General features: G+C 34.9%; 1 protein-coding gene across 3 annotated transcripts in view; it reads right to left on the bottom strand.

Annotated features, from left to right (window-relative positions):
• Positions 1-26,379, bottom strand: part of SEMA3C (semaphorin 3C) — a 152,137-nt gene that overhangs the window by 27,518 nt on the left and 98,240 nt on the right. For all 3 annotated transcript variants that reach the window (XM_068669916.1, XM_068669917.1, XM_068669918.1), the window contains exons 4-11: positions 24,778-24,840; positions 19,863-19,982; positions 15,889-15,979; positions 11,635-11,754; positions 10,057-10,199; positions 7,938-8,052; positions 5,555-5,624; positions 2,410-2,554 (exon numbers count right to left, since the gene is read on the bottom strand). In XM_068669916.1, the coding sequence (XP_068526017.1) occupies positions 2,410-2,554; positions 5,555-5,624; positions 7,938-8,052; positions 10,057-10,199; positions 11,635-11,754; positions 15,889-15,979; positions 19,863-19,982; positions 24,778-24,840 (867 nt within the window). The remainder of the gene's footprint in view (positions 1-2,409; positions 2,555-5,554; positions 5,625-7,937; positions 8,053-10,056; positions 10,200-11,634; positions 11,755-15,888; positions 15,980-19,862; positions 19,983-24,777; positions 24,841-26,379) is intronic.

Consider the following 26,379-nt stretch of genomic DNA (forward strand, 5'->3'; position numbering starts at 1 on the left):
AATCTGTATTCTTCACAAATCAAAGGACTCAGCTACACAATAATTATGTTCACAGTTGATCACTGTGCAGTTAGGTTACAGAGAGAAACATAATTCTTTAATTTACAGTATATTCTTCAACATTCTGTAGGTAAAAAAACTATTTCTGTAAACTGAAAAATGGAAACTGTCCTCAAACATGACTGAATTTAGTAGGAAGCTGCCAATTATGTAGTTTCTTTTTTCCATAAGTAGGTTTTGCTTGCGGAGAAATAAGAAACCATTGGTATTTGGTGAACAGCAGCCAAACTCTGCAGAATTGATTATGACCAAATGAATGTATTTCTTTATTTAATCCTACTGAAGCTATATTGAAGACTTTTCATTGTTTATTCAATGTACTGAAACACAAAAAATGTTCACTTCTGTCCAAAGTTTTAGTATTAATATCTCTTTAAGCAACTATAAAGTAGGATTTTCTGAATTATATATATATATAAATCATCCATGTCTAGTTCAGCATCCTACAAGTAGCATATAATTTATGTTCCAGAGGAAAGATGTTCAAGCCCCTTAATCTGCAAGCTTGGATATTCAAAGCTAATCCCTTGAATACAATTTCTGAACAGAAAACAAAAACGAAAACAAAAACTTGATTTTTACAGATGTTTTGATATAATTTAAAAAAAGAGTTTGTAGTATACATGTAAAAAAATAAAATCAAATTAAAAATGGAGTGTTTTGGCAGTACAGAAAACAAAAACAGAAAAGTCCCATTTTAGAAAATACAGCTCTAGGATACTGTGCTATGTAATTGTGAGGAAACACAGAAAATTCAGATATCTAAAGAAGAGCAGTGATCACCTTAAAAGCTCTTTCATCTTTATTTTCAGTGTGAGCTATGGTCTAAGAATTTATCTTTAAATTAAAAGCTCACCAGCATGTCTGAAAAAGGAAGATATCTGCAGAAAGTTAAATCTAAATATTATTTTTTTTTCCCTCTCCATTGTGCTGCTCAATTCCTTCAGGCCCATCTGGAACACCTCCTAATTCTCCATGAGGTGAACCATGGCAGTGGTTGAGGAGTTGAGGAAATACATACAAATACAATATTTTGAAGCAGCAATAAATTCTAAAATGTGACTATTTGCAAAAGCATGTAACTTCCCATTTAAATGGACCATTAATTTTGTGTTTTTTAAAGTTTAAGCTTAAAGCCTCAGTGAACTCATGAGATTAGAGCTGTATGAATTAATTGCAAAGAAATACTACTGTTAGCATTAGAAGTTAGTGGAACATCACATACCAATTAGCTAATTTTAGAGATCTGTGGACATGAAATTCTAAATCTTACAACCACTAAAAACTGCAGTAAAATATGAAGAATTGTTGAAAGAGACAAAGTTATTCCATATATCTGAGCACTAGTGTATGAGAGAGAAACAAATAGAAAGAACAAGATATGCAGCACAAAGAAGAAAATTAATGAGATGGCAACATGGTTAAATATTCTTGTAGCTACTTGCAAAATTAAAACAAAACTTAATTTCTTGTGACAAATGGAAGAGCAAAAAACAAAAATTAATCTAAAAAAATAACTACAACTTTGAGAATAGATTTATGATTCTGCGCATACTTATTAAATTCTGATACTTTATTGAAAATTCTTCATGAGAATCAATGGAAGTCCACACTACCATACTTCTTTTAACAAATACGGATTTAGGGAAGATCCTGGAGAAACTTTATATATTCTTCATTAAATCTGAAAATTTCATAGCTCTGCTAAATCTAAATTAAAAAACAGAGAGATAAGTAAATAAAGGCAAAGCTGCATGAACAGGATTTTTTATACACCATTTGGTGTATAACAATTATTTTATATGAATATATTATATTTATTGGATTATTACCACTAATCCACTAATTGGATTATTGAATTATTACCACTCATGTTGGTTTTTACTGGATTATTACCACTCATGATGAAAGAAGGTATCGAAACATTTTCAAGGCATAGAAGAAGTGTTCTTGCAGAGGAAGACTACTGTGAACTGACTGGCATGAAAACTCATTTCTGTGTCTTTTTCCTAAGACTCAGTACCTGACAGGGTATCTTTTGCTAAAACCTATGCACAAAATGAAAATGTACATGTAAAAAAATTAAGTGCCATCTAATGAAATATCTTATCACCTTTTGAGCAGAAAGAACGAGAAAGATAAATATTTTGCATGACTTAATTCCTTCTAGAAGATTTCCAGATACTACCTGATTCAAATGGTAAGCTGAGAAGCAAATAAAATTGTTCTGAACTGTAACTAAATGCCATAGTCAGATACAGTCCATTCTCCTGGAATAAATAAGATCTATTTATGTATTAAACAAAGACAAGTAATTGGCAAGCTTGCATAAACATATCTTGTACTTACAGTGCCAGGCCGCGGGTATGGTATTCTGCCCTGATATGGAATCAGCTGGTGGTTTGGTCCCTCCTTGTGTGCAAATGGCCCGTTGAACACAGTCTGGATGTCAGATAAATGATACACACACACAGCTGAGCCTTTAAATATTGAGCTAGAAGACAGAAGGAAAAAGTTAATATCTTAAGCTACCATCTTTTCTATAGATTTTCCATGTTTTTGCATGTCCCAGTGATGAAAGATACCTCTACAATTTACTATAGTTTAATACTTATATAGTGTGTATTTACTGATATTTTAAATCAACTAATCTAGTTTCCCAAAATACACCATTACATGTTAAGCCGGAGAAACTTGTTGAACAGTGAACTGAAAAAAAGAGGTAAGGAGGTACAAACCCAGCAGTGGTATAGGAAAATTTCCAAATGTTGAGTATAAAAAAAATATATATATAACCTAGTCCCAGTGAAATTGGTGGCAAAAATAATGCTGACTTAAGTGAAACAAAAGTTTTATAAATTTTGTGCTGCCAAGCTCAGCACAGGTTTCCAGAACTCCCTACCAACATATAAACTACAAAACTTCCATGAGTCTCTTAAAATCTACGGCTAAAATGTTAATCAAAACATCCAGAATGTTTTGATTTTTTTTTTTTTTAATTTACTATTGGTTAAAATACTACAATAAGTTGCCAATTTTCTAAGCAAAATGAGGGTAGGTTGTAGCTGTAAGAGAATTTCTCCTATAGAGGCCTTAAAATGTCCCATAAAACGAGTTTTAGAGAACTCCTTCAAAAGACTCAAAGTTTGATGTGTCTGAAGACACAGGTTTGAAGAGAAACAGAGGTCTCTCCTGTTTTTTTCTACTACTCCGGGTCCATCTGGGTCTCACATATCTCCTCTAACAGTGCAAGCCCTGAATGGCCAGTGACATTGGAAGGCACTAGAGGAATAACTCGCAGTGTGATGCTATGTCTGACTGCCGTTATTTTATTTTATTTTATTTTTTAAGGTTTTGGATATTTATCCTAACAAACTTGAAACTCCAGACAGTCTAAAATACATCCAATGTCAATTATAGGATGAAGATAATCCAAGTAACTCTGTGCTTTTAATTGACCAAGACAAAACATCACTCTAGAAGAAAACTGAAAAAAAAAAAAAAAGTTCAAATCTGCAGTTATGAGACATAGTGTCTAAACAAACAAAGTGCTGTAGATTACCCAGCAATCCACATTTCCCTCAGCTACATATGTATTAGCAAGAGGAACCTTTTAGATAGATTATGATATTTGTGGAAATTTTAGTAGGAATTAATAGGTTTGTAAAAAAAAAAATGTACTTAATCTGTCCAGATGTTTTATGGTAGATTTACAGCAGATTATGTCACCAAAATAATTTGCCTCAATATTGCTTGGTTTCCCTCAGTATGGTTTAGATAAAAGTACTAATAGTTATTATTTGGTGGGATGTTTCTCTCTTGCCACTGTTACAAGTTGGAGGTGTACAAAGGTGAAGATAAAGGAAAGTCCAAGGTATAAAAATCATTATCATCACTGTTTTTAACTACGTAACACATTCAACCAAACGAAAAGAAAGAAACCATAAACTGCTGGTTCATAAAAACAGAAATGCACAAGTGCAAGAGCCTCAGTAGAGTAAAAACAACTTAAGAGCCGGGAATAAGTGAACTTTTCTTTTTGTTGTCACCCTATATGGCCTTGCAACTCCAAACCTCAGTTCCACTGCAGGAATACCAGAAGAATTAGGTATAAGTGTTTCCAATTCAGGCATGTTGCATCCACAGCCTAATGATAAGTGTGGTTTTACTGCTAAACATAACCTCAGCATTTTTTCTTTTTGTGCAGTAAGAATCATAAAATGTAGATTGTACCAGATGTTTACAAGTTATGGAATTCTGTTTTCCCAACTTAGCATTATAAAATCATATTTTCCTGGCCAGTTCACACATTTGAAAATGCAGATCTTTGGATCCACATGAGAAATAAAATAAAATAAAATAAAATAAAATAAAATAAAATAAAATAAAATAAAATAAAATAAAATAAAATAAAATAAAATAAAGTAAAATAAAATAAAGTAAAATAAAATAAAGTAAAATAAAATAAAGTAAAATAAAATAAAATAAAATAAAATAAAATAAAATAAAATAAAATAAAATAAAATAAAATACATTTTTTTTTTTTAATGCAAGGGTTATTTTATTGGAAATTGCCTTTAGAGAATTAATGGGAATAACTTAAAAATAACGCTGATTCAATCAAGCAAATGAAATAAAATGAAAAAGATTAAACAGACATTTCTCCCCTCACTCCCCCTCACCCCTTTTTGAACTTACATAATAACAGCTAAAATTACAGGATAGCATATCAGAAATTAATAGGCAGTAACTATTTCTACTCTGTATGCTACCTGTATTTGTTGAAAGAGAGAAAAGGGGAAAACAAAGTAGAAATGGCAATATTAGGTACATCTGTAGGTACATCTGTAGGTCTGTCTCTGTTGGGGGTTTCAGCATAGTAAGCCATAACTGGTACTTCAAGTGCTTTGGGAGTTCACTGAGTGCTTTCTAAACCAGGCAGTACGTGAACACTACAACTAATAATGGTAGCTTGAGGCTGTGAGGATGTCATCAAACATCATATAGGCTTGCCTTCTCACAGCTCATTGAAATCAACACTGGTTATTTGCCATCTGTGCAATCATCCACCAGCTGAGAAATGCATTCCTGTAAGAATTCCAGGTTTGATCCTTCAGGGTGCTGGCTGTCCTACAGGAGGTGTTAAGCAGTCCTAACACCACACAAGCCACTGCTTTGAAGTCCTTTAGATTTCTGCTGCTGATCAGCAACAAGTGGCTCTCCACAGAAAAGTTTTCCCTGTGCCGACTGCCAGTATGTTTGGGAGCAGCTTGGTTCAAGCAGCACACGATGTCTATTATTGGTATCCTAATAAGGATACCAAAGATACCAACAGTAATGCTATTAACCGAGACTGTTACTTCTGCATACAAATGCTGGTCACAGGACACATGCATCATTGCACAGGACAGCTTTGACCACAAAACATCACTTCTGGTCTTCCTACAGAAAGTTGGGTATTTCAGAAAAGTAATTTTTTCAATTTCCCCATTACCTTGATGTTGTAAAAATTCCATACACAAGCGTTGTTCTGGGGTTATCTGTCTCCAGAAGAAACACATCCTCTGTAAAATAAATAAATAAATAAATAAAATTGCATTTGAACATTCAGAAACAGAATGAGAAATTAACTCCACACCATCTAGCCTTATGAAGACAGAAGGCAAAGATTTTCAAATATCCATTTCACCATCCATGTCTCACATTTCTCTCAGCTGGATCTCATTTCAGCAGGTTGTTTAGTAGTAGTCAAATATTTAAGTGGCAGTAGGTCAAAGACAAAGAGTTCACTTAGATATAAGCCAAAGCAGGATAATGAGGAGGTTTTTTTTTTTTTTTTTACATGCTGTACGCACCCTAGATGCCCTCCCATTAGCTCATTTTCAACATGATAGGAATGACATACAGTTCTGCAGTAAAGACAATGAGAGATGCAAGCCTTCATTGTGTAGGGATTTATTAACTGCACTATGGAAACAGTACCTACTTGCTGAATTGAATTTGCTCAACTTTACATCTGATCTGATCACTTTTCTTACATTTAAATGAAAAATGCTTTAGTCTCTGACAGTTTCTCCTTATAAATGCTCTTAACTAACTGACTATAATCAAGTCACTTCTTAAACTTATGTTACATCGCACAAAAAATGAGCTTTTAAAAAGAAAATACATTCTTTAGCTTGCCATTTAGCTTGTCTCCTTCATTACCGTCTCAAATTTTTAAACATTCTTTCAAATACATCAAAAGGAAGACTTCACCATGCAGGACTGGCAATGTTATACTCTTCTGCATTATACATGAAAACAGAAGAATGCACTTCATTGCTCCCAGAGTTTTCTGAATTTCCAGCTGTGGTTGTATTCTTCCTCTCTGCCACAGGATTGTGCTGGAAACTCACACTGAGGATGTTATCTTGTATTCTGTATGATCCTGCATTTTGTCATGCAAAAAACATAAACAGTTCTCCTGCTGCTTTGTTGAAGAGGATTAAGCTAATAAATTATATCTCTGAAAGATTAGTGGTTAGATGTTAAGCACGGAGAAATTCTGAAAGCTAGTCCTCAAAGCACCTTGCACAGTTATAGAAATTTAGGATCTGCTCCTAGGTATATAATGCTCCATTGTAACCTTGAACCAGAAAAGTACACCAAGCATTTGCAAAGATATCAAGCAATAAAGACTATGTACCCTGTTTCTTATTATGAAAATGAGGAATAATGCCAAAGGAGACAGATTACCATGGAAAGAAGATAAAAATCATATGCAACATGTGTGGAAGGAGGAGTGGGGGTTGGGGATGAAGAGAGATTAGCTATTTATATTATTTTTATACTAATACAGACAGCAAATCTCACAACACCTGAATTTAGAACTATGTCTTTGTAGATCACAGCTATAGACAACATCAAATTTGAAACTTTCCAATATTGTTGTTAGGCACCTAAGTATCAAAATATGCATCTATTAATTCCTCATTGAAAGGAAAGCTCTTTTAACTACTGTATAGATTATTCACTGAATATTTACAGTGTTTTACATGCTGAACTGAAAAACTAAGATCCAGAATTACATTTATTCATAGTGTTACTGCTGGTGCCTCTGCCCAATGATCAAAAAAGAGAAGCAATTATGAAAAGGCAGTATGCTACACATTTTAAAATTTCTGTCATAATCCCAACTAGAAGCAAAATAATGATGAACTTCACTTACATGTTTGTTTCCAAATATTAATTCGTTTCTTATGGGATTCCTTTACACAATCAAGATTGATTACCTTTATTTCAAAGATAATCATCATTACCCAGACAGATGTAACAAGAAATTTTTCATTTCCCACCATAAAATTATCAGGGGAATTTTGCTGTGGGTTTCTGCATGGCTACATTTCAATGTCAGTGACCTCACAGAATCATAATATCATAGAATCACAGAAAGGCTGAGGTAGGTTGGACCCTCTGGAGTCCAACTGGTCCAATGGCCTTCTCAAGCACATAGAGCAGGCTGCACGGATGGCTTCTGATGATCTCCAAGGACGGAAACCCCATAACCTCTCTGGGTAACCTGTGCCAGTGCTCTGGCATCCACAGAGTAAAGTGCTTGCTTATGTTTAGATAGAACCTCTTGTGCTCCAGTTCGTGCCCATTGCTCCTGTTCTGACACTGGGCATCATGGAAAAGAGCCTGGCTATGTTTTCATTGCATCTTCCCTCCAAGTATTTTTACATATTGATGAGATCCCCTGTTAGCCTCTTCTTCTCCAGGTGAACACTGCTAACTCTCTCCTCACTAAGAAGCCATAGGAAGTTCTATAATGTGTTCAATAATATGCACCAGGTGCAGGATTTAGAGGAAAACTTTTAGCAATTTTCTTGCTATACCTAATTCGTCAAAGTATGTTTCTGTTCCATCTTCATCCATTACAGAGCACACGAGTCTTGCTTTCAAGAAAGTTGTCCACTTGTTCACAAGACTACGCTGACCACCTGTGTCATTCTGGAAAGGAATATAATTTTTAGAAAAACAAAATACAACACATCTAACATTTTGTTGTGTCTTCCCTCGTTTTCCTCAGGTTAAACTGATCCCATCATCTAGACATTTTTACTCTTATATCTATTATAAATTATAGTTAAAACTAACCCTCACCCCCATCTAAACACTCAAAAAACAAGAGAGCATTTTCTGAGCAGATTTTCTGTGCTGGGCTAGAAAGCTTAGGATGGTCGGGCGGTAAATTTTGTGCAGAAGTCATGTATGCTTGGAAAAGACTAAATGTCTGTATCATTTGCAGACACTTAGTGAGGAGAGACATCCATGTTACCTCTAAAAGATCCAATAGTCTTATGGAGGGATGTTTCTTCTAGTTCTGAGAGCAGTATAGCTCCATGTGATCTAACAAATTATGCTAACACATGAGGTGGATGCTCTAAAATCAGAAATAATGCTACCTAGATTTGCACTGTTGCAAGTCCTGCTAACTTGGTCCAGAGCTAGCTTGGTTACAGCTCATTCAAGGATGTCTCCATCTCTCTCCAAAACACAGTGGAAATGATAATTGCTAAACCAGATTATGCAGTGCAGTGGTGATAGTTCCTGCCTCATTCTGCTGGTGAACACCTTAGACAAGAGCAGCATCTTCTAAATGGCATAATACAATGTCACCCAAGACAAGTGATAAAAAGGTAATGTGGAAGCTAGCCAAATGTGATTTTGAAACGCTGTGCTTGTTTCTCTTCCTTGTTTCTTATTCCTATAGCTGGTAATCAGACTTTTTGGGTGACCTATACGAGATCTTTCGCTGGGTTTCCTTTGGCACTATTTTACTAACACATGTGGCCTGTCTCAAATGTGTTGATATATGAATATGATGGTATACAAGTATACAAGTATGACTGGCTCAGACTTGTTTTCATTGTCTTTGGGATTCTGCCACTGACTTCAGTGTAAGTCTAAACAGGCTGAGGCCTCTCAAAAATCATCTGGGCTTCATTACAACAGTAACAGTAACAATAACAAATACAGTTATAATAGTGTGAAATGTCTTCTTGCAAAATACCCAAAAAGGCCTCTGGGCACCTTCACAAAAATATAGAAAATGGAGATTATAAAACAGATCACATGCCTCATCAAACTGCCAGAGCTACATTAACTCAACCTTGACCACACCCTCATGCCTATGGACAACATCACAAAGCATCAAATTTTAAAGAAGATCCAGATTAAAGACAGGGAATAAACAAACACAATTATCTTCCTGAACCTTTCCAAACAGAGGAATGAAAAGGCTAGTAGTAACTGTTCATTTATAATTTTTCTTTCATTAAAAAAATTAATTTCACCAAAGATATTAATAACTGTTCCAATAATTTTCCATACACAGTTGATTACAGATATGAAAAACGAAATAGAGACAACGAAGAGTGCTGTGGTTGAAAATTAATTATGGCACATGAGTAGCCGTACCTCCTGAATTTAATTTTCTTATGCATATTGTTAAGGTTAGGCTCACACATATATCAATGAAAGAACTCAGAAAGGATGGACATTGTAAAAGTGAAAGCAATATCTGAAAATTAAATCAACACATTTGAAAGCTTGGTTCTGGTATTTCCAACATGTTTCGAAGATTTTGTGCGTGTGTATGAAAGACTGCTGTTATATAATTCAGTTTTTCTATGCAATGGGTGTATCTGATTGTTACCAAGGATAGAATGTTTAGAAATTCAACATTGGTAACCATTCTGAGCCAGTCAGAGGAATACACAAATTCCTGAATCTCTATTTTTGCCTATCATTCTATATTTGACCAGATACACATAACAAGTTCAGACCCTAGCTGCATGTTTAATAACATCACTTATGAATGTGGAAGCTAAAACAAGGAGTTACTTTAATAAATCAGATGTTTTTCAATCATATTAATGAACCATAGTCATTTAACTTGTCATGTCTCACTAGCAGCTTGTCCCACAACATGATGATTAAAATAGTTCTTACTGGGCATATTCTTGCAATCATTGAGTGAATTTGCTTGGTGCTGCCACTGTTGTCTGTCAGTCTCTCTTTGAAGAAGAAGTAGATTTTGGCATCATTGGGGTCAGTACCATCTGGGATAACATGAGCATCCACAAAAATAGGCTCTGAAATGAAAGTGTACCAAAAAGATGAAACCAAAAGGTGTATCAGCATAAGCAGTATAAGTAGTTAATGATTTGACAGTTAATGAGTGTTTCAAGGAAACATTGTATATAGAAGTACTGCTGTGGTCGGTTACGGGATATGCTCTAAACCTGTGTCTGTATGTTTCATATATCACTAGGTAAATTGTTTCAAGCTGACAGCCTTAAGGTTCTGCTGCCTCAGATTTTATCCCACAGTGAATTTTTAAATAGCAGTTCAAATACAGAATCAGAAGTGTTAGCTTTCTACAGCAATTCAAAGACTGGGAGGCCAAAGAGGGAAGAATCACAGGTACTTCAGGAAAGACTCAATGAGGTAAAAAAAAAATAAAGCAAGCTAAATAACAATAATAATAATAATAATTAGGAAAGGAATAAATAAGGTACTTTAAAAATACATAAATAATAGGAAAACAGCTCTTGTAACACTGAGATGAAGAGTAGGGTATGCAAATACTTTAACGGCATTTGAGCTCATATCAGAGGCTGGTAAATAGTCAAGAGTACATGAAACACTGCAAAAGAGAGCTAGTGAGAAAAAAAATAGAAATGTGTAATAGGAAGCATATGATTTCTGAAATATGTATATGCTTAAGAATACAAAGCACACTAGTGCTACTACCAGGATTCTGCTTTAAAATGTATATTATGACATGCATGGCTGTGTACTAGGTTATTGCAATGCTTTGTTTGTCAAACACTTCTATTGGCATTAGTACCTGCAGAACACTTGTTCTGGGGAATTTCCTATGTTAAAGTACAATGGAGAGTGAAGGGAGACCTCAGTGAAGTGAATGGAAAGTGAAGGGAGACTTCAGGGGACTTTCTAATCTAAGTCAGAGTCTAATGTATTTAGAAGTCACAGAATCACAGAATTTCTAGGTTGGAAGAGACCTCAAGATCATCGAGTCCAACCTCTAACCTAACACTAACAGTCCCCACTAAACCATATCCCTAAGCTCTACATCTAAACGTCTTTTGAAGACTTCCAGGGAAGGTGACTCCACCACCTCCCTGGGCAGCCTGTTCCAATGCCTCACAACCCTTTCAATGCTAAGCTTTATGTAAAAGTACAATGGTGAAGAAGGCAAATCCCTAGATGACAGATTTTCTGATAACTTGCTGTTTAAAGGTTTTCACACACTTTTCCTTGAAGATTTTGTTTATCCATAATGCAAAATAGAGCATCAGGCCCATGAGGTTGGTTCCTTCAGAGAGTCATCTAGAGTTGTGCATTGTCTATAGTATGTACTTGCACATATTTCTTCATGGTCCAACTTCATAAGTTTAATTCAGAGAAGAGCTCTTTAAAAGACAAACTCTTTATTTTTAAGTAAAACAAAGCAAAATCTCTGTGACATACATGAAAAGCCCTAGTAAAACAAAGGCCTCTTACCACTTAGCCACTTGGAGTTGTGTTGGTCTGTTCGCACTGCATTCCGCCTGGTCAGGCTCCGAAAAATGGCTGCATCCGTCCCCATGAAATCAATATACATTCCTGAAAAAAGCTCTTCATCTGCAAAGAATTGAAATGGAGAGGAAGCATTGTTGTGGCTTTGGGAAAATATGTATTTACTAACCTATTTTTATTTTAACTAACCTCATCAGCTTTTTATTTACACAGGAGTCTGCGCTCATAAGTACTAGGCCATGGGAGTGATGTTTCCCTTGATTTATGAAGAAACAATCTCAATGAGAGAGAATCATCAGATTTTGATCAAGGACTTTAGGGTACTGCATAATTAATGCCACAGCTGAACCACATATGTGGTGAACCTTTCTTTGATAGAAAATTTAGTTACTAAATATTCATTGCTAAGGATCACTGGAAAATCAGGCTAATGTTATCAAAAAGCATCACATTCATGTTTTTAAATAAGTACTTTAAAAAGCTTTGTTATGGGAGTAGACAAAATGACTGGGCTGGACTTATTGCTGGTGTAAACTGCAATTGTCTGTAGTTAGACTGTACATTGTCTACTGCAGTTAACGGATTGGTGTCAGTACTGACCAACACTATTATCGAGGCTGCCATAGGCAGCCTCAAGCTGACTTCAGTATTGCAGAGACTAGACAATTGTATTATTGAAACTTATGCAGAGCAATATGGAGCAACTGTTGTCTCCTTTTATGTGCTCCGTTCTAAATATAGGGTCACTATGCATGAACAGAATTAGGCATGCAACTTCCTACATTAGCAGAGCTATGAACTTCTGCTCCCTGTGAATAGCAGAAAACTGTTCATCTGTCAGAATGCATATCTGTGTTTGTGTATGTGTGCATAAATATAAGTATAATTATACTTATAATTACATATACTATCATTTTCTACTCTGTGAATAACCAAGTAATTTCCACTGACTAATGACAACGAAACCCCAGAGTAGAAAACAGTAGCTAAAATAAACTTTAGTCTCAGAGTGGGAGTGGTGGCTGAATATATTCCAGTACAGCTGGGTCCTCTGATTGATGTTTTTGTCTGAATTCTTGGACTACCCAGAGAGTGTGGTCAAACTGGCAAGAGTCACAGGTTCAGAAGCACTTGAGCTATTTATATGCTTGTGTGTGTGTGTATGTGTGTGTATGTGCATCAATATGGTAGAATATTGGCTCATGAGAGAATTAAAACTCTGGAGATTTCATTTTTATATTGCTGGCTAGATCCTTAACTGCTTCCCTGCAGAGCTGCCAACAGATATTGCAGCTACTCTTCTGCTCTCCTCTCTCCCAGTGAAGACAGGAGTTATACACATGGGATTTAAAAAATACATTTGCTGCATGTTTGTGAAGCATTTAGCTCCTGACCATATATTGACAGAATGATCGTAGAACTATAGTGGTTTATAGCTGATTTATATATTGGCCCCATGGCCTCAAACCATCAGCACTTTATTTTTATTATGAAATAAATTGTCTGAAGGAGATTGGGCTTACGCTACTCACTAAATCCAGGCCTATGAATTTCCACATACACAGATTAATAATAGTACTACACAATGAAATTTTAATCCTATTACAAAGCAACACTATTAGTTATGTCTTAAGCATTCCTAGCATCTACTTGCTAATCACGTATCAGATATCGGCCAGCTCCACTTCCTTTTGGTTGAATTCTTAAGTTCCACACAGCACTAAGTCTGCACAGTAGTTCACACTACTTCTCTTTGTTATTGTGGGAATAACTGAATAGATGAGGTATGTCTGCTTTTATGAATGTAAGAACCTTGGAGTGGAGAGAGACTTGAATCACGCACATTAGTTTTGCCAGGCTTATTCAAAGCACTCTTTCCACTGCTTTGATTCAGAAGGGTCTCTGTACAATGGCAAACTGTAGCAAGTTCAAATTTGTTGTTATAGTATCACTTTCCTCTGACGGGTGAATCAGTTTTCCTGCTGTATTCTAGGGTCATACTTTGCGTTATGGCAGCAGGCTGGTAATACCCCAAATTGTAAAGAAATTGCAGCTATATTTAAAAATGGTTCTTTTGTTGTGGAAAATTTAACCCGTCTGCCAGTATTTTCTATCTTTTGCAGCAAGGGGAAGGAATTCCTCCTTCAGAAGAATGCTCAGAGCCTAGTACACAGGCTCAGTTCCATATAATTCAAACTGTGACTTCCAAAATCTTCCCTTTTTCCATCTCCCATGGACATTGAGGCAAAATTCATTCAAGCTTGAAGCTTAAGAAGTAACTGAACTTTGCAGTAACAGGGATTTCCAAGAGCAAGAATAAAACAGTCTATGGAACAGTTTTGAAAAAGAATGTGACCTTTGCAGAATAATTTGAACATCGCAGATGAATTATGTCATGAAAGATAACTCAAACCCTAGGGAAGGTCTCTTCAGTCACATAACTGAGAGATCAAGTAAGAAACTGTAAACTCTACTTGGATGAACAAAGCTGCCACAGATCTATTGTAAACAAACAAACAAGCAAACCAAACCAAACTAAAACAAACAGAACCAAACCAAACCAAACCAACAACCAAAAAAACCCAGCATACTGTATATACAGTAATTCAGAAATTCAGAAACAATGTACTTTAATAAGGTTTCATAAAATACAGTAGGAATTTATATTTATTCTTTAATGACATTAAAAATTCACGTGACAAAACCAAACCAGCAATAAATTGTAGCAGATTAATCCATCGCTGGCTTTGAACATATATTTTCTTTACACAGCAAGTGCCTGTAAACACTGAACAAAGATCACTGAGAATATAAAGATGTAAGTGCAGCCAAGGTTCAGGGAGGTACCTAAGGTACCTAGGTAGCACTTTTCTGTCTTTTAAAGATTCTTAAGTTCATAGCTCAGTGAAGGAAATTATTTCTCTTTTGTATTAAATATATTTGTAACGAGGAATAAAAAAAATCATCAATTTATACTTTGAACATGCTATGTAGGATAAACTATATGATATATTTTTTTTAAGGTTTAGGAGACCCAATATATCCCAAAAGGAAATATCTGCCTCAATATGTTTATATTAGCCTTTAATTTCAGTGGAAGCCAAATGGCACAAACATCATTTGTTGTTCCTTCCTAAACCTTGGGTGAAACATCCAGTATTTGTGTGCACAAAGTTGTCTTTTCTAAAAAATGCCTGAAAAATCTGTGTAACTTCTATTCATAGCCAAAAATGTAGCAAGGATCACACACATATTAAAATATCAAGGTTTTGGAACTAGAGGTCTTTGAACATATTACAAATGTGAAAGGTGGCTTGCCAAGTAGAAAGTACTTGTTGCAGGACTCCCCTGCAACGGCAGTAAAATGGGGCCAAGGGGACCTGATCCTGTCTTAATAACTGTTTTATTTCCTGACTCCTCTTACAGGTGCTTCACACTGCCTGAATAGTGCAAAGCTCCCAGTATAAACCGAAGGACGGACTGTACTCTTTTATACACACTTTTCCTTCCATACAACGTGAGCCTCGACTTGAGTTGCACAAAGTCTATCCTCCCTTGAGGTTTCATTTAGGTGGTCAGTAGGCAATGCAGTAATTATGTGTGTGTAAGATATCTCAGTTGCCGAGAACATCCATAACCAATTCACAAGAATATTTGATGTGTGTCAGTTTCTGACTTTTCATATGGGAGAAAATTGCAAAATCTGGGGGGTAGAAAGCCAATTGAAGAGTGAAAAGCCTCGCAAGAGCTGGTGGGCTCTACAGCAGAGATGCCAGCAAAAATGAAAATCAAACTAACTAAAGTCTTTGGACTATTTTATTTATTTATTTATTTTTGCCTGGCTGTTCTGAGAATGACAAATGATTAAATGAGACACAAGTGTTGTCTAGGATGAACAAGGTCAGAAATTGTTTAAACATAAAATGTTAGGCAGCGTAATAGAAAGTTGAAACTGACCCTGGGAAAATATGTACAAGCTGGAAAAGGAACAATCTTTCCTTTTCTGTTTTTCTCTCCCTCTCAACAACTTATTTCTGCATTTCATTTGTATGTCCATCCTTATTTCATGTAATCCTTGTAATGAGAATGGGCACAACTTTTCTGCTCATCAGCATAGGCATAAGGGATTCATCTCGGAGGCTGAATTCTGTGCCCTGCTCATCCCAGTCATCCCACCATTCCACACTATCCATGATCATACAGATTTAGACCTCAGCACCTTGGGGTACTTTTACTTACTGATCATAACAGACACTGTGTTCACATTTGGGTTGAAAGAACAGCGTCCCTTCCCTGATTCACACTTGGAGTCGATCTTGAAGATTTGTTCCTGCAATGTAAATTTGTATGTCACTTCTCATTTTAGAAACCACCAGATGTAAAGAGATTTTTCCTGCATTAACAATGCTTAAGGTTGCTGGGCACTTTTATTTTTTTTTTGTACTATCAGGAATTTATATTTCTTATGCAGATTCACATCATTTTTTGAGATTTTTTTTTTTTTAATTGACACCAAGCTATTTTCTAGTTATAAACTTAAGACACTGAAACAAAGATTTTTTTCCTTAGCTCAGGTATGCTTTTCAAAGGTTAACTGATGTCTACAGTAATAGCTGTGAAGATTACATCTGAATTTCTGTATTTCTGAAGTTATTTATCATTTATCTGCCAAATCTTTGGTGATAATTATACTAGGCTAAAACATTTTCATAAAAGTACTAGAACAATAGTATATATTAAATACAAATATCTTATGATAACTATCATTCTGTGATTTGGTAATAATATAAATCTTTTACTCTTTACTGAGTTATCAAAATCCCCAAACCACAAAAACAGCAACAACAAACAGAAAAAAAAAAAAAAAAAAAGGAAACAAACAAAAAAAACACACAATATCACACATTTTCTTCAGCGACATCTCCAGTTACATAGTGACAGATGATTTATTAATATCTATTGCTGTAGCCTTAATTCTTTCAGGTTCTTTTGCTCTTTAAGAATCTTGGTAAGGAATCTTGTTTATATTTCATGTGATTCATAAATAAGAAATATATTTGGCAAAGTCAAGGAAATCTGGACTACAGCTTGAAATATGAACAGTCTTTAGAAGATTCTCCCATCTCAGTGCACTTCTTCCCTTCCCAGGTCCCGGTAACCCTGAAGAATGTTGTATGCTAAGCAAGAAAGGACTTTTGAACCTGACTCCATTCCTTAAAAACTGCAGTCAGTAATAGCAGAGATAGACACACATAGCACATTTATTTGTGTTACTGTCATTATATACTACAACAAACAACTTGTTCCTAGCATCCTATAACAATCTTACAATCTCTAATAAAATGTTAAAAGATAAAATTTAAAGGAAAACAAACAAACAAACAAAAAACAAACACCAACAACCAAACTTAAAATATATCTATTAGCTGAAGAAAAAACCTCCAAAGAAAGGTTTCTATGATATAGATGCCAATGTTTTAAGTATTTGACTGATTAAAGTAAATTGCAGTGGAATGGGGAAACCACACAGATCACTGTACAGCCACCTGGCAACAGCAAATTGAATACTACCAACCTGATATGCTAACCTACAGCAGGAAGTTTTCATATCCTTTATCACCTATCTCCTTTTTCCCTCTTCTCTTTTCCTAATTTAATCACAGAGATCTTATCTATAACTTCTTTAATAAGCCCGATTAAACCATGTTAAAAATGTAAGTATGAATTTTCTAATATAATCTTGGGTGGATTTTTTTCGGTTGTTGGTTTACTCGTAGATTAATATGCAGCTTGATGTTAATCTCTACTACATTATAACACTATTTACCAATTCAAAATGTCCATTACTGCAGTATTAAACTAGCTCCAGGATTGCACTTGATTTTCATATATATTAAACTACTTTTTAGTATATAATTAATTCACATAGTGATTACATTTGCTTCTATTTGCATTTACTTTGCCATTAAAATATATTTTGGTGACTAAGAGAGTCATTATGAAAGACCAAAGTATCAAGTGTGCCAAGCAAGAAAATGAATTATTTTTTAAGCTCTGTTTCAGGGAAAAGGGCAACACTCTGCATCACCAATGAAACCACTTTTTCCATGGGATTATGTGGAGACAAAAGAGGAAAACAGGCCTAGCTCTTATTGGATATTTCTCTTAATATTGGATATTGGATATTTCTCTTAATGTCAGTTTTTGTAGCTTCTAGAGAAAAACAGATGTGCGTTCTAAAACAGCAGTTTTACACCTGCAAAAACAGCCTTCCATACATTTAAAGCTGTACTAAATTCAAGGTGAAATGATAAAAGCAAAGAAAAAAAAAAAGAATTATCTCTAGTCCCATCAGCATTACATAGTTTCTTATTCTGTTGTATTAACTAGACATGTACTTATGTATACAATTGGTTCAGAAGGAAATGCTTGATTTTAAACCGTTATGCTATTGTTGGCCTGTACAAGTAAGGACTTTGAGCATGCAATGACTACAGTCAAGTGTCTGACAGACTCCAGACGTCTGAAACAGCAGTTTATTTAATCAATTGATCATAGGCATGTAGCTATACAGACAGGCAAAATTAAGCCAATTCTGGTCTTCCAAGACATGTATCTTTATTTTTAACTTACAAAATTGAACATCTTATATTATGGGGAGCTCATGCACATAAAGAACTCATGTCTTTGTTTTTTGGTGTTGGTGTTTTGTTGTTGTTGTTTGCTTTTTTTTTTTTTCCAAATAGAGTTTACAAAATTCCTCACATAAAGAGATTCAAAGTTCTCTGCAGCACTACTACTTAAGCTGATAAATGACTTTTCATTAATTAATAAAATATCATTTTCCATGTTTTAAATAATTTTTCAAGAAATAATTGGGTTAGTGCTATTACCTGAGGAAGCAGACCTCAGTTTCAAAACAAAGCTATTGCAGACTATTAGCTAGGAGGATGGATTTATTCACCCCATTCTGCCTCCTCATACTTTTAAATCCAGGCCTATGAACCTCTCAGATAATCCATTAGGAATGAAAGTGCAGTGATTCAGACTACATCATCTGCCAAGGAGGTTGGAGCCAGGTGATCTACCAAAAGTCACTGAGATACATGCAAACCTACCTGGAAAAACAACGATTTATCACCCACCAGCAACCTCTGTAGTAGACCTGGGTCCTGGCCAGAATTCCCATCCTACTCACAGTGAAATCGGTGATGAATTTCCCAGTGTCTTCCCTAAAAGCAAGCCCAGCTTTTAAAGCTGCCCTTACATGGCAAAACTCCAGGTAGGACTCTCTGATCTGTCTTCCCAGCACATCTGCTTCCCATTCTACTGGAAAATATACTGCACACCCTTGTGCCTGCAGACATGAATCTGACCCAAAGGCTCCAGAGGTGCTGGGTCTTGGTTAAGTACTCTTTTTTTTTTTTTTTTTTCTTCTGGTTGTTTAATTTATTACCTATTACATTTGCACATAAACAATCATTTCACTTGCAAATGATGAAACCTGGACAATATATTTATGAGACTTCTGGTACTTCATATACTTAAGTGTATTAATAGTGAAACTGAATATAGAAAAAATGGAGAGCTACCTACAGAAAATGAGATTTATACCCTGAAAGATGTCTCAGTGAGGAGTAAACTTATTGGTTTCATCCTGACAGGATCTCCTGGGACAAAAATTGTGTGTTAGATGAAAGTTATCTACACTTGGATTGCATCTAATGGATATTAAACTGAAGTTCAGTGAATCCTCACATACCTGCACACTTAGTCCACAAAAGTGCTTCTCCCAGCAATCAGTATCACCCGGGAATTATAAAAAGCTGTTGAACTGCAAGATTTACTTTTTTCTAAACAACTATTTCCTTTCAAGTATTTATTGACAATTCCAGCTACAAATAGGAATGAATTCACCAGAAAAAAAACAAAACAAACAAAATCAAATAAAAAGTAACATCAGATTTAGCCCAACATTTGATAAAACTGGAATTTTAGACAAATGTCATATTTGTGTGTGGTTTTTGACCATGGCTTTGCTATTTGCTGGCAACAGGACTGTCAGAAAACCATGAATATTTGTTCTTTTTCTGTATTACACCGGTAAAGAAACCTACTTGGTTCATTAATCTTTCTTTCGATTTTTAAATTTGTGAGGTTTGCATAATACTAGTAAGATCCAGCACAAAATGAATAGATAGAAAGAGATTTACCTCAGACCTGCGTCCCCTGTTGACATACACACACACTGGGCTGAAGGCTCCACTGCCACAAACGTATAGGTGTGTGCGATTGTATGACTGTATCACACGCACAAAATTTCCACAGCCATGCTGGAGGGATTACAGAAGCAAAAACAAATCACATTGGCAACTGTTATTAGACATTGGGAACTTTAGGGAATAGACACAATTTATATTTTTAGTAGTATCATGAGAACAGCTACTGAGTTTGATAGTCTCTGGATTTGAACAGCTGTAGACTTCTGCTTTATTTTCATTTTCTCTCAGTTGGGCATCAGACATAGGTAGGGTACAACAGAGGCATAATTAGAGGATTGTGTGTAATCTCTACACAGTAATCTTATTTTCATCTATAGACTTCACTGTATCTTTCATGGGAAGAAGCAGCTGCCTCCACAGAAAAGCAAGAAGTAACCTTATGAAGCTTCCTCAAGGAAACCTCTAAAACAGTCCCTCCCTTCTCTTTCTCTCCACTCCCTCCTCCCCCCTTTTTCATTTTACCCAATACAGCTGGAGATAATTAAAAAACAAAGCCCAAATCTCAGATCCCATTTCTTGTGTAAACAATATCTTGCCAAATAATTAAAACTCTGAACAAAACATTATATAACAAAGTTTGCAGAGAATTGTTGCTTCATATTGAAAATCAATGGTAACATCTTCAAATAAGAATGAAAATTGAAACAGAATGTTAAGTAGCTCAGAGTTTCACACCATCGGTTCTACAGTTTTCTCCTTCCAACATACTCTTTTCTTCTCTTTCTCTTCCCTTTTCACTATCATCAACTGTTAATGCACTTTAGGTTAAAAATAGACTTTTTTTCTTGAACATTTTTCTTACTGAGATCCCAGATCTGCTTTCATACTCACTCATCCAAACCTTCACCAAAGACATGAGAGTGAGAATTGCATGTGTTTTTTGAGCACAGGATGGGAAACGGTGTCATCAGTCATCTTCATGAAAATCTGTAGAGTTAATTCTTGTTCACCAGACTACACAGTTCATTTATATTTAAAGTATTTCACATTTTTTGGTTCAGCAGGAGCTGGTACTCTAGAACAACATCTGAAAACTAGTGTATAATTGTAGGTAGTTCAGTGTTCATAAACTTTCTCTGCAGGGAACACTGCATGTTCTGTGTGAAGTGTTAGCTCAATCTATACCAGAAAAATCTTTTAACTCAGTCGAAATATATTTTTTTTCTAAAGCTAAGGACTGTTACTAAAAGTTTCTATTTTCTCTTATCTGGCCATCTTATTTTGGCTCAAAAGTGGTTTTAGCAATACCTTGCTGTAGAAAACAGTTTTATTTATTTATTTATTTATTTATTTATTTATTTATTTATTTTTCTTAGCAGTACTACTAATTTCCACATTACCTCTCCTTTTTTCTTTTCCACAGCTGTAAAGGTATAGCACTAGCTTATGTAAGCCAGTGTGTAAACTGATGCTTTCTTGCTTTTTGCAAAAACCTTTTCCAGAAGAACTCTAGATAAAACACTACATTCTGATAAATTTCAGAAGAAAAAGTCCTCAAGGATAAAGGCAATGAGCCAATGACTAGATGAACAGTACACTTACTATTCTGCTTCAATACTATGTCATGCACTTTCTAAAGTGCATAGCAAGAATGCAAGGGTGGTTAGATGAATGATTCTTTTCTTTAGGGACAGCCCTCTGAGATTATCATCTGACACATACTGTATCTTCATGTCTCTTTGATAATTCATGGACAAGTAACACAAGTTGGCTTAACACCAACATTATCATATTTTAATGCTCACTGTCAGGAAAACCATTTTATGTTCTCTGAGCTTTTGCCCATCTCTCCAGTGCTGAACCACTGCATGCCATTTTCAGTTTAATGAAATCTGATTAATCTGGGTACTGCACTGTGACTCCACAATCTAACAAGAAATTGTTATTTATTTTTCAAAATATTCTAGAGGACTGCTTTGTAAAGCTTCAATTTATTTCTCTCTACTGTAGTATTCCTGTAGTATTCTAAATCAGGGAGGTCTCAGGTGACATGAAATTGTCTTTAGGATGGCTGTTTGTCAGAGCTGATGATTAAGCTCTAGATAATTGTATATTACTGATGGTCCTCTTGGAACTGATACCAACATGCACTCTATAGCAGTCTCAGAAACTGCCTTACTGACATTATGTCCTAAAATCTCATCACAGTACATTGAAAGAAATAGATGTCAGCCTAATATAAGCATCCAAGTTATGTTGGTGAACTCACTATTTGGAGGTGACAATTTATTTTCAGTAATGAAAAAGGTAGCCAAAAATGACAAATTCAGGCACCAATGTTTGTCTAACGATTGGGCAAATGAGCTCTTCCCTAATCACCTTTGAAAATAAGTTACTGGTTGTGTCTTTTGCTGCCTGTTTTTCTTCTGTCTTGTGATAATCACTATTCTCGGATAGACCAAATGTTACCATACATCTACCATTATTATTATTATTGAGGTGAAAATTCTAATTCATTTGAAACAATTCCACTGAATTCATTCTCTGCTTATCCTGCTCTTATCAGGAATGAAACTCACAAGCACTATTCCATTGCTCTTCAAATTGGTCTATACATTTCAGGTTGCAAACACTGATTTATCTCTGGGTTCTCTTTTTCTCATCATTTCAGTGAATTTTCAATAAGGTACAACACTGCTTTGAGAGCAACAGATGTTAATCAGGATCATATATATGTGTATCTTCTGAACCTAGAGGACAAACATTAAGAAACCTCACATAAACATGTGTTTTGGAACTTTGTTTTTCTTCTGTTTGCACAGCCAGGGATTAAAAAAAAAACAAACAAAAAAAAACACCTTGGTGCATACGATAAGCTGGACATTCTTAATTAACTGCATTACAGGGCATTACCAGTACCCACAACTAAACTGTTATTGTAAAAACAGAGGTTCTATCCAGAAACCTGTTAAATAAAGCATCAACATTTAACTACTTTAATATGATTAAAAGTTAGGAAAGTCTCACCACTAAACACCCAAGATTAAAAGTTCTCTGGAGCACCCAGGACTTAATAGTGTCCTAAGTATTTTCCCATGAATCACATTTTGTATACTGCTTTCTGCATGTACCTTTTTCTGTTTTGCCTTAGAAGAGTGTTATGTTGGAAACATGAATAAGACCAGTGAACATTTGTATTTCATATAAAAGAAAGTTTCTTAACCAGTCTATCGGGAGCTGTTGCAGTCGACGTTGTCACTAACCAGCGTAAACGTTAATTATCATGAATAAAACTATATGTTTTATTTTCACACTTTGTATGACTCAACGAGTTATTAGCTATAGAGTTTACTGCTCACTTCGGTAATCAGAATGATGCAAAGATGCATAGAAATGTGATATTCAACAGCAGAATACTTATTATTTTTTCACTACCGTAGCTATCAGGAAAGAAAGTAGGTAAGCTGCCATACCAAACATAGAATAATTATTCATAAGGACTCCTTCTGTTGCTTCAGAGACCTGTAATGAATTACTCTCCACAGTTTTGGAAAAGGTTTGGCTAAGCTCCAAGAGGCCAAACTTCTGATGTCTTTACATCAGCATTTGTAATAGATTTAAAACCAAACCAACAAACAAACAAAAAAAAACACCGTATTTTTGTTACAAAGCAGACTCAGCAGAATTATTGAAACATTGCAAGTCTTAGTAGGCTTAGTTAACAATACAAAATGTGTAGCTAATATAAATAGAAATATTAGGCCTCACTTTTGTTCCTAGATTTATGCAGAGGAAGATATTCCAAAGACCTATCTAATGTGAGGGTTTCTGATTTCCATAGTTTCTTGCTCAAGTAAAAGTATAAGTAAAATCAAATTATTTTCTTCATGAATTTAACATCGAGAAATTTCAAATTTCTAGCTCAGAATAGATTATGAATTCTAATATTTAAATATCAATTGGAAATCAGATAATAATAAAAAAAAGAAGCTAAAAAACTAGAAAGAAAACCAGATACCTAGGTGCAGCTGAAGAGAGAAACAGACAAAAAGATAACAGAATAGAATAGAAATGTGACTTTCTGTATTTTTCTTACACTTTAACATTATTTCTTGAATAAAATTTGGGCATACACAGACTGTAAGATCAAATAACTTCAGGAAGATAACTATGTTCATACATAGATCCTGTCTTCTGCCAAAGACAGGATCTGCTGTATTGTATTCTACATCTTTCAAAATAGCTAATTTCTACCTATTGTATATAAAGAGAACATTAGGAAATTATTATCTGATTTAGGTCCTTAGGTAGCTGCATTTAGATGGGATCAAATCAATTAGGGTGCAAAATGACTCAGTGTGACCTCTTTGAAGTCTGGGTTTCACATGACCCCAGAAGCCATCTTTATCTTGCCTAGCAAAGTATACTAGTTTCCAGATACTCATTAGTGCATTGCTTTACGCAACTTAAAGAGATGATAAAAAAGGATTTTTGTGAGTCTAAGATTTTCATCTGTAGACAGTGGGTAACCTTCTTCCTGGGGGCCACCAGAGTGCATCCCTACACTGAACAAGAGCTTAGTAGACTGTTTGGCATCATAATATCTGGAAAATTATTATCAGCAGTAACAAGAAAGAGTGAGGCAAGGAACTGGGCAATTCTTTTTCTTTTCTTTTTCTTTCCTTTCCTCTTTTTTTTTTTTCCTCCCCATTTTGTCAGTCTGAAGGTGCACTCTCTTTACATAGACTTTTTTTTTTTTCTTCACTTTATCGTTTGGCCTGCAGAGCATTTAAAAAGCAAAACACTTTTTTCATTTTGTTTCTGGCTGCACTCAAGGTGTCCTGACTTTACTGCCAAGTATGTAATTTGGGTATGCGTGTGGATGTGCATGTGGAGTACGACTTACTGTAGGATCTTTGCCAGCCATTTTGCACTCCTCTACCTTGTTTGCAGATGCTGGCCAGAAAATCTGTGAAGAAAGAAATATCTTTTCACTAACACATTTATCACATAATTTACTTTTAAATATTATTGTATTGTATAACTTACACTAATAAGTTAATATTTTGATAGATTTTATACCTTGATTATAAGGACCAAAAGGATTTTCATTGATAAATGAGAAGAATTTTTGTCTTAGAGAGCAATAAATTAAGGAAAGGACAACACTTGTGGTTGATATAAATTATCATATATTTTGAAGATAAGTTAATTAATTTATTTAATTTTGTTTATTCCAAATGAGATTTTCATCATTGTCTAAATTACCATCCACCTTTATTTATTTTTTAACCTTTACCACATTTACCAAACTCCTAGAATTGTTCACACTGGAAACTTGAAGACTAAAATATAGCAAGAAGACTTCTTGTAACAAATTTTCATTTTTAAAGTTTGAGTGTGTTATGATAAAACCTGCTCAAACCTTAAGATTTTGGGCTGATTTCTTGATTTATTTCCAAGACTTCTTGCACTACAGACCTGAAATATACAATACTACATTACCTGAAATATAATTAAACTCTGATTTATCTTGATTTTGAAATAGAAAAAAAATTAGAAATATCTTACTGGAAATTTAATAAGTGACATAAATTGATAATATTTAGTCTCAAGATAACATAAATAATAGTGTTAAAAGATCTGTGTATATATATATATACATACTCATATGCAGAGAGTTGCAGATTCATATGAATATAGCATAAAATTAGCAAAGTAGATCTGTTATAAAAGTAAATAAACTAAAGAAAGAATACATGAAACTGCAGAAAGTAATTCTGAGCATAATATTGGGTGATTACAATAGCTGCCAGAAAACTTAGGGTAATTTGATTTCTGTTGATTTTAATTTTTATATGGGGCTTTCCTAAATAGACTACTGAAACACCTTTATACTTTATACTGCAGAAAGTATTTCATGCCACAGAAGTTGTTGTACCTAGCTAACTCTGAACAGAGCTAAAACAAATCTGTTAAGTAAAGGTGTGCAGTGCAGGGACACCACCACTTCTAGACCAGGTTAGCAGAATCACTGTGAGATCTGAATTAGCAAGAAGGTCACACCAGCCATTTCAGATCAAAGTAGGCAGCCCCATTACAGATCATGATTCCCAAACCATTAGGAGAAGGAAGGAGGTGTTCATGCACACAAGAAACATTTAATTTAAACGTGTAAGTTAGAGAGTTAGTCTGCTCACACTCACCACAAGATCAATTCAGGTAGACAGACATGTCCAGAGGGTGATTCAGAGCAAAGCTTAATTTAAGTACTCTTAATCACCCTCCAGTGGGATCTCACTCTCTCTCTGCTGACACATTAAAAGCATTGACTCTTAAGTAAAGCATTGAACTTTGCTGCCAGAAGCTGGATCTCCCTGCCCCTTGACATGCCTGAGGTACAGTAATAAAGCCTATAGATTAAAGGGTCAGATGAATTTGGTATAACAAGGCGTATAGGATACATTTTAAGGTGTTGGTGTAGGTGTAATAATCTAAAGTTAGGCAA

Source organism: Anas acuta, chromosome 1, assembly GCF_963932015.1.
Source record: "Anas acuta chromosome 1, bAnaAcu1.1, whole genome shotgun sequence".
NCBI classification, from domain to species: domain Eukaryota; kingdom Metazoa; phylum Chordata; class Aves; order Anseriformes; family Anatidae; genus Anas; species Anas acuta.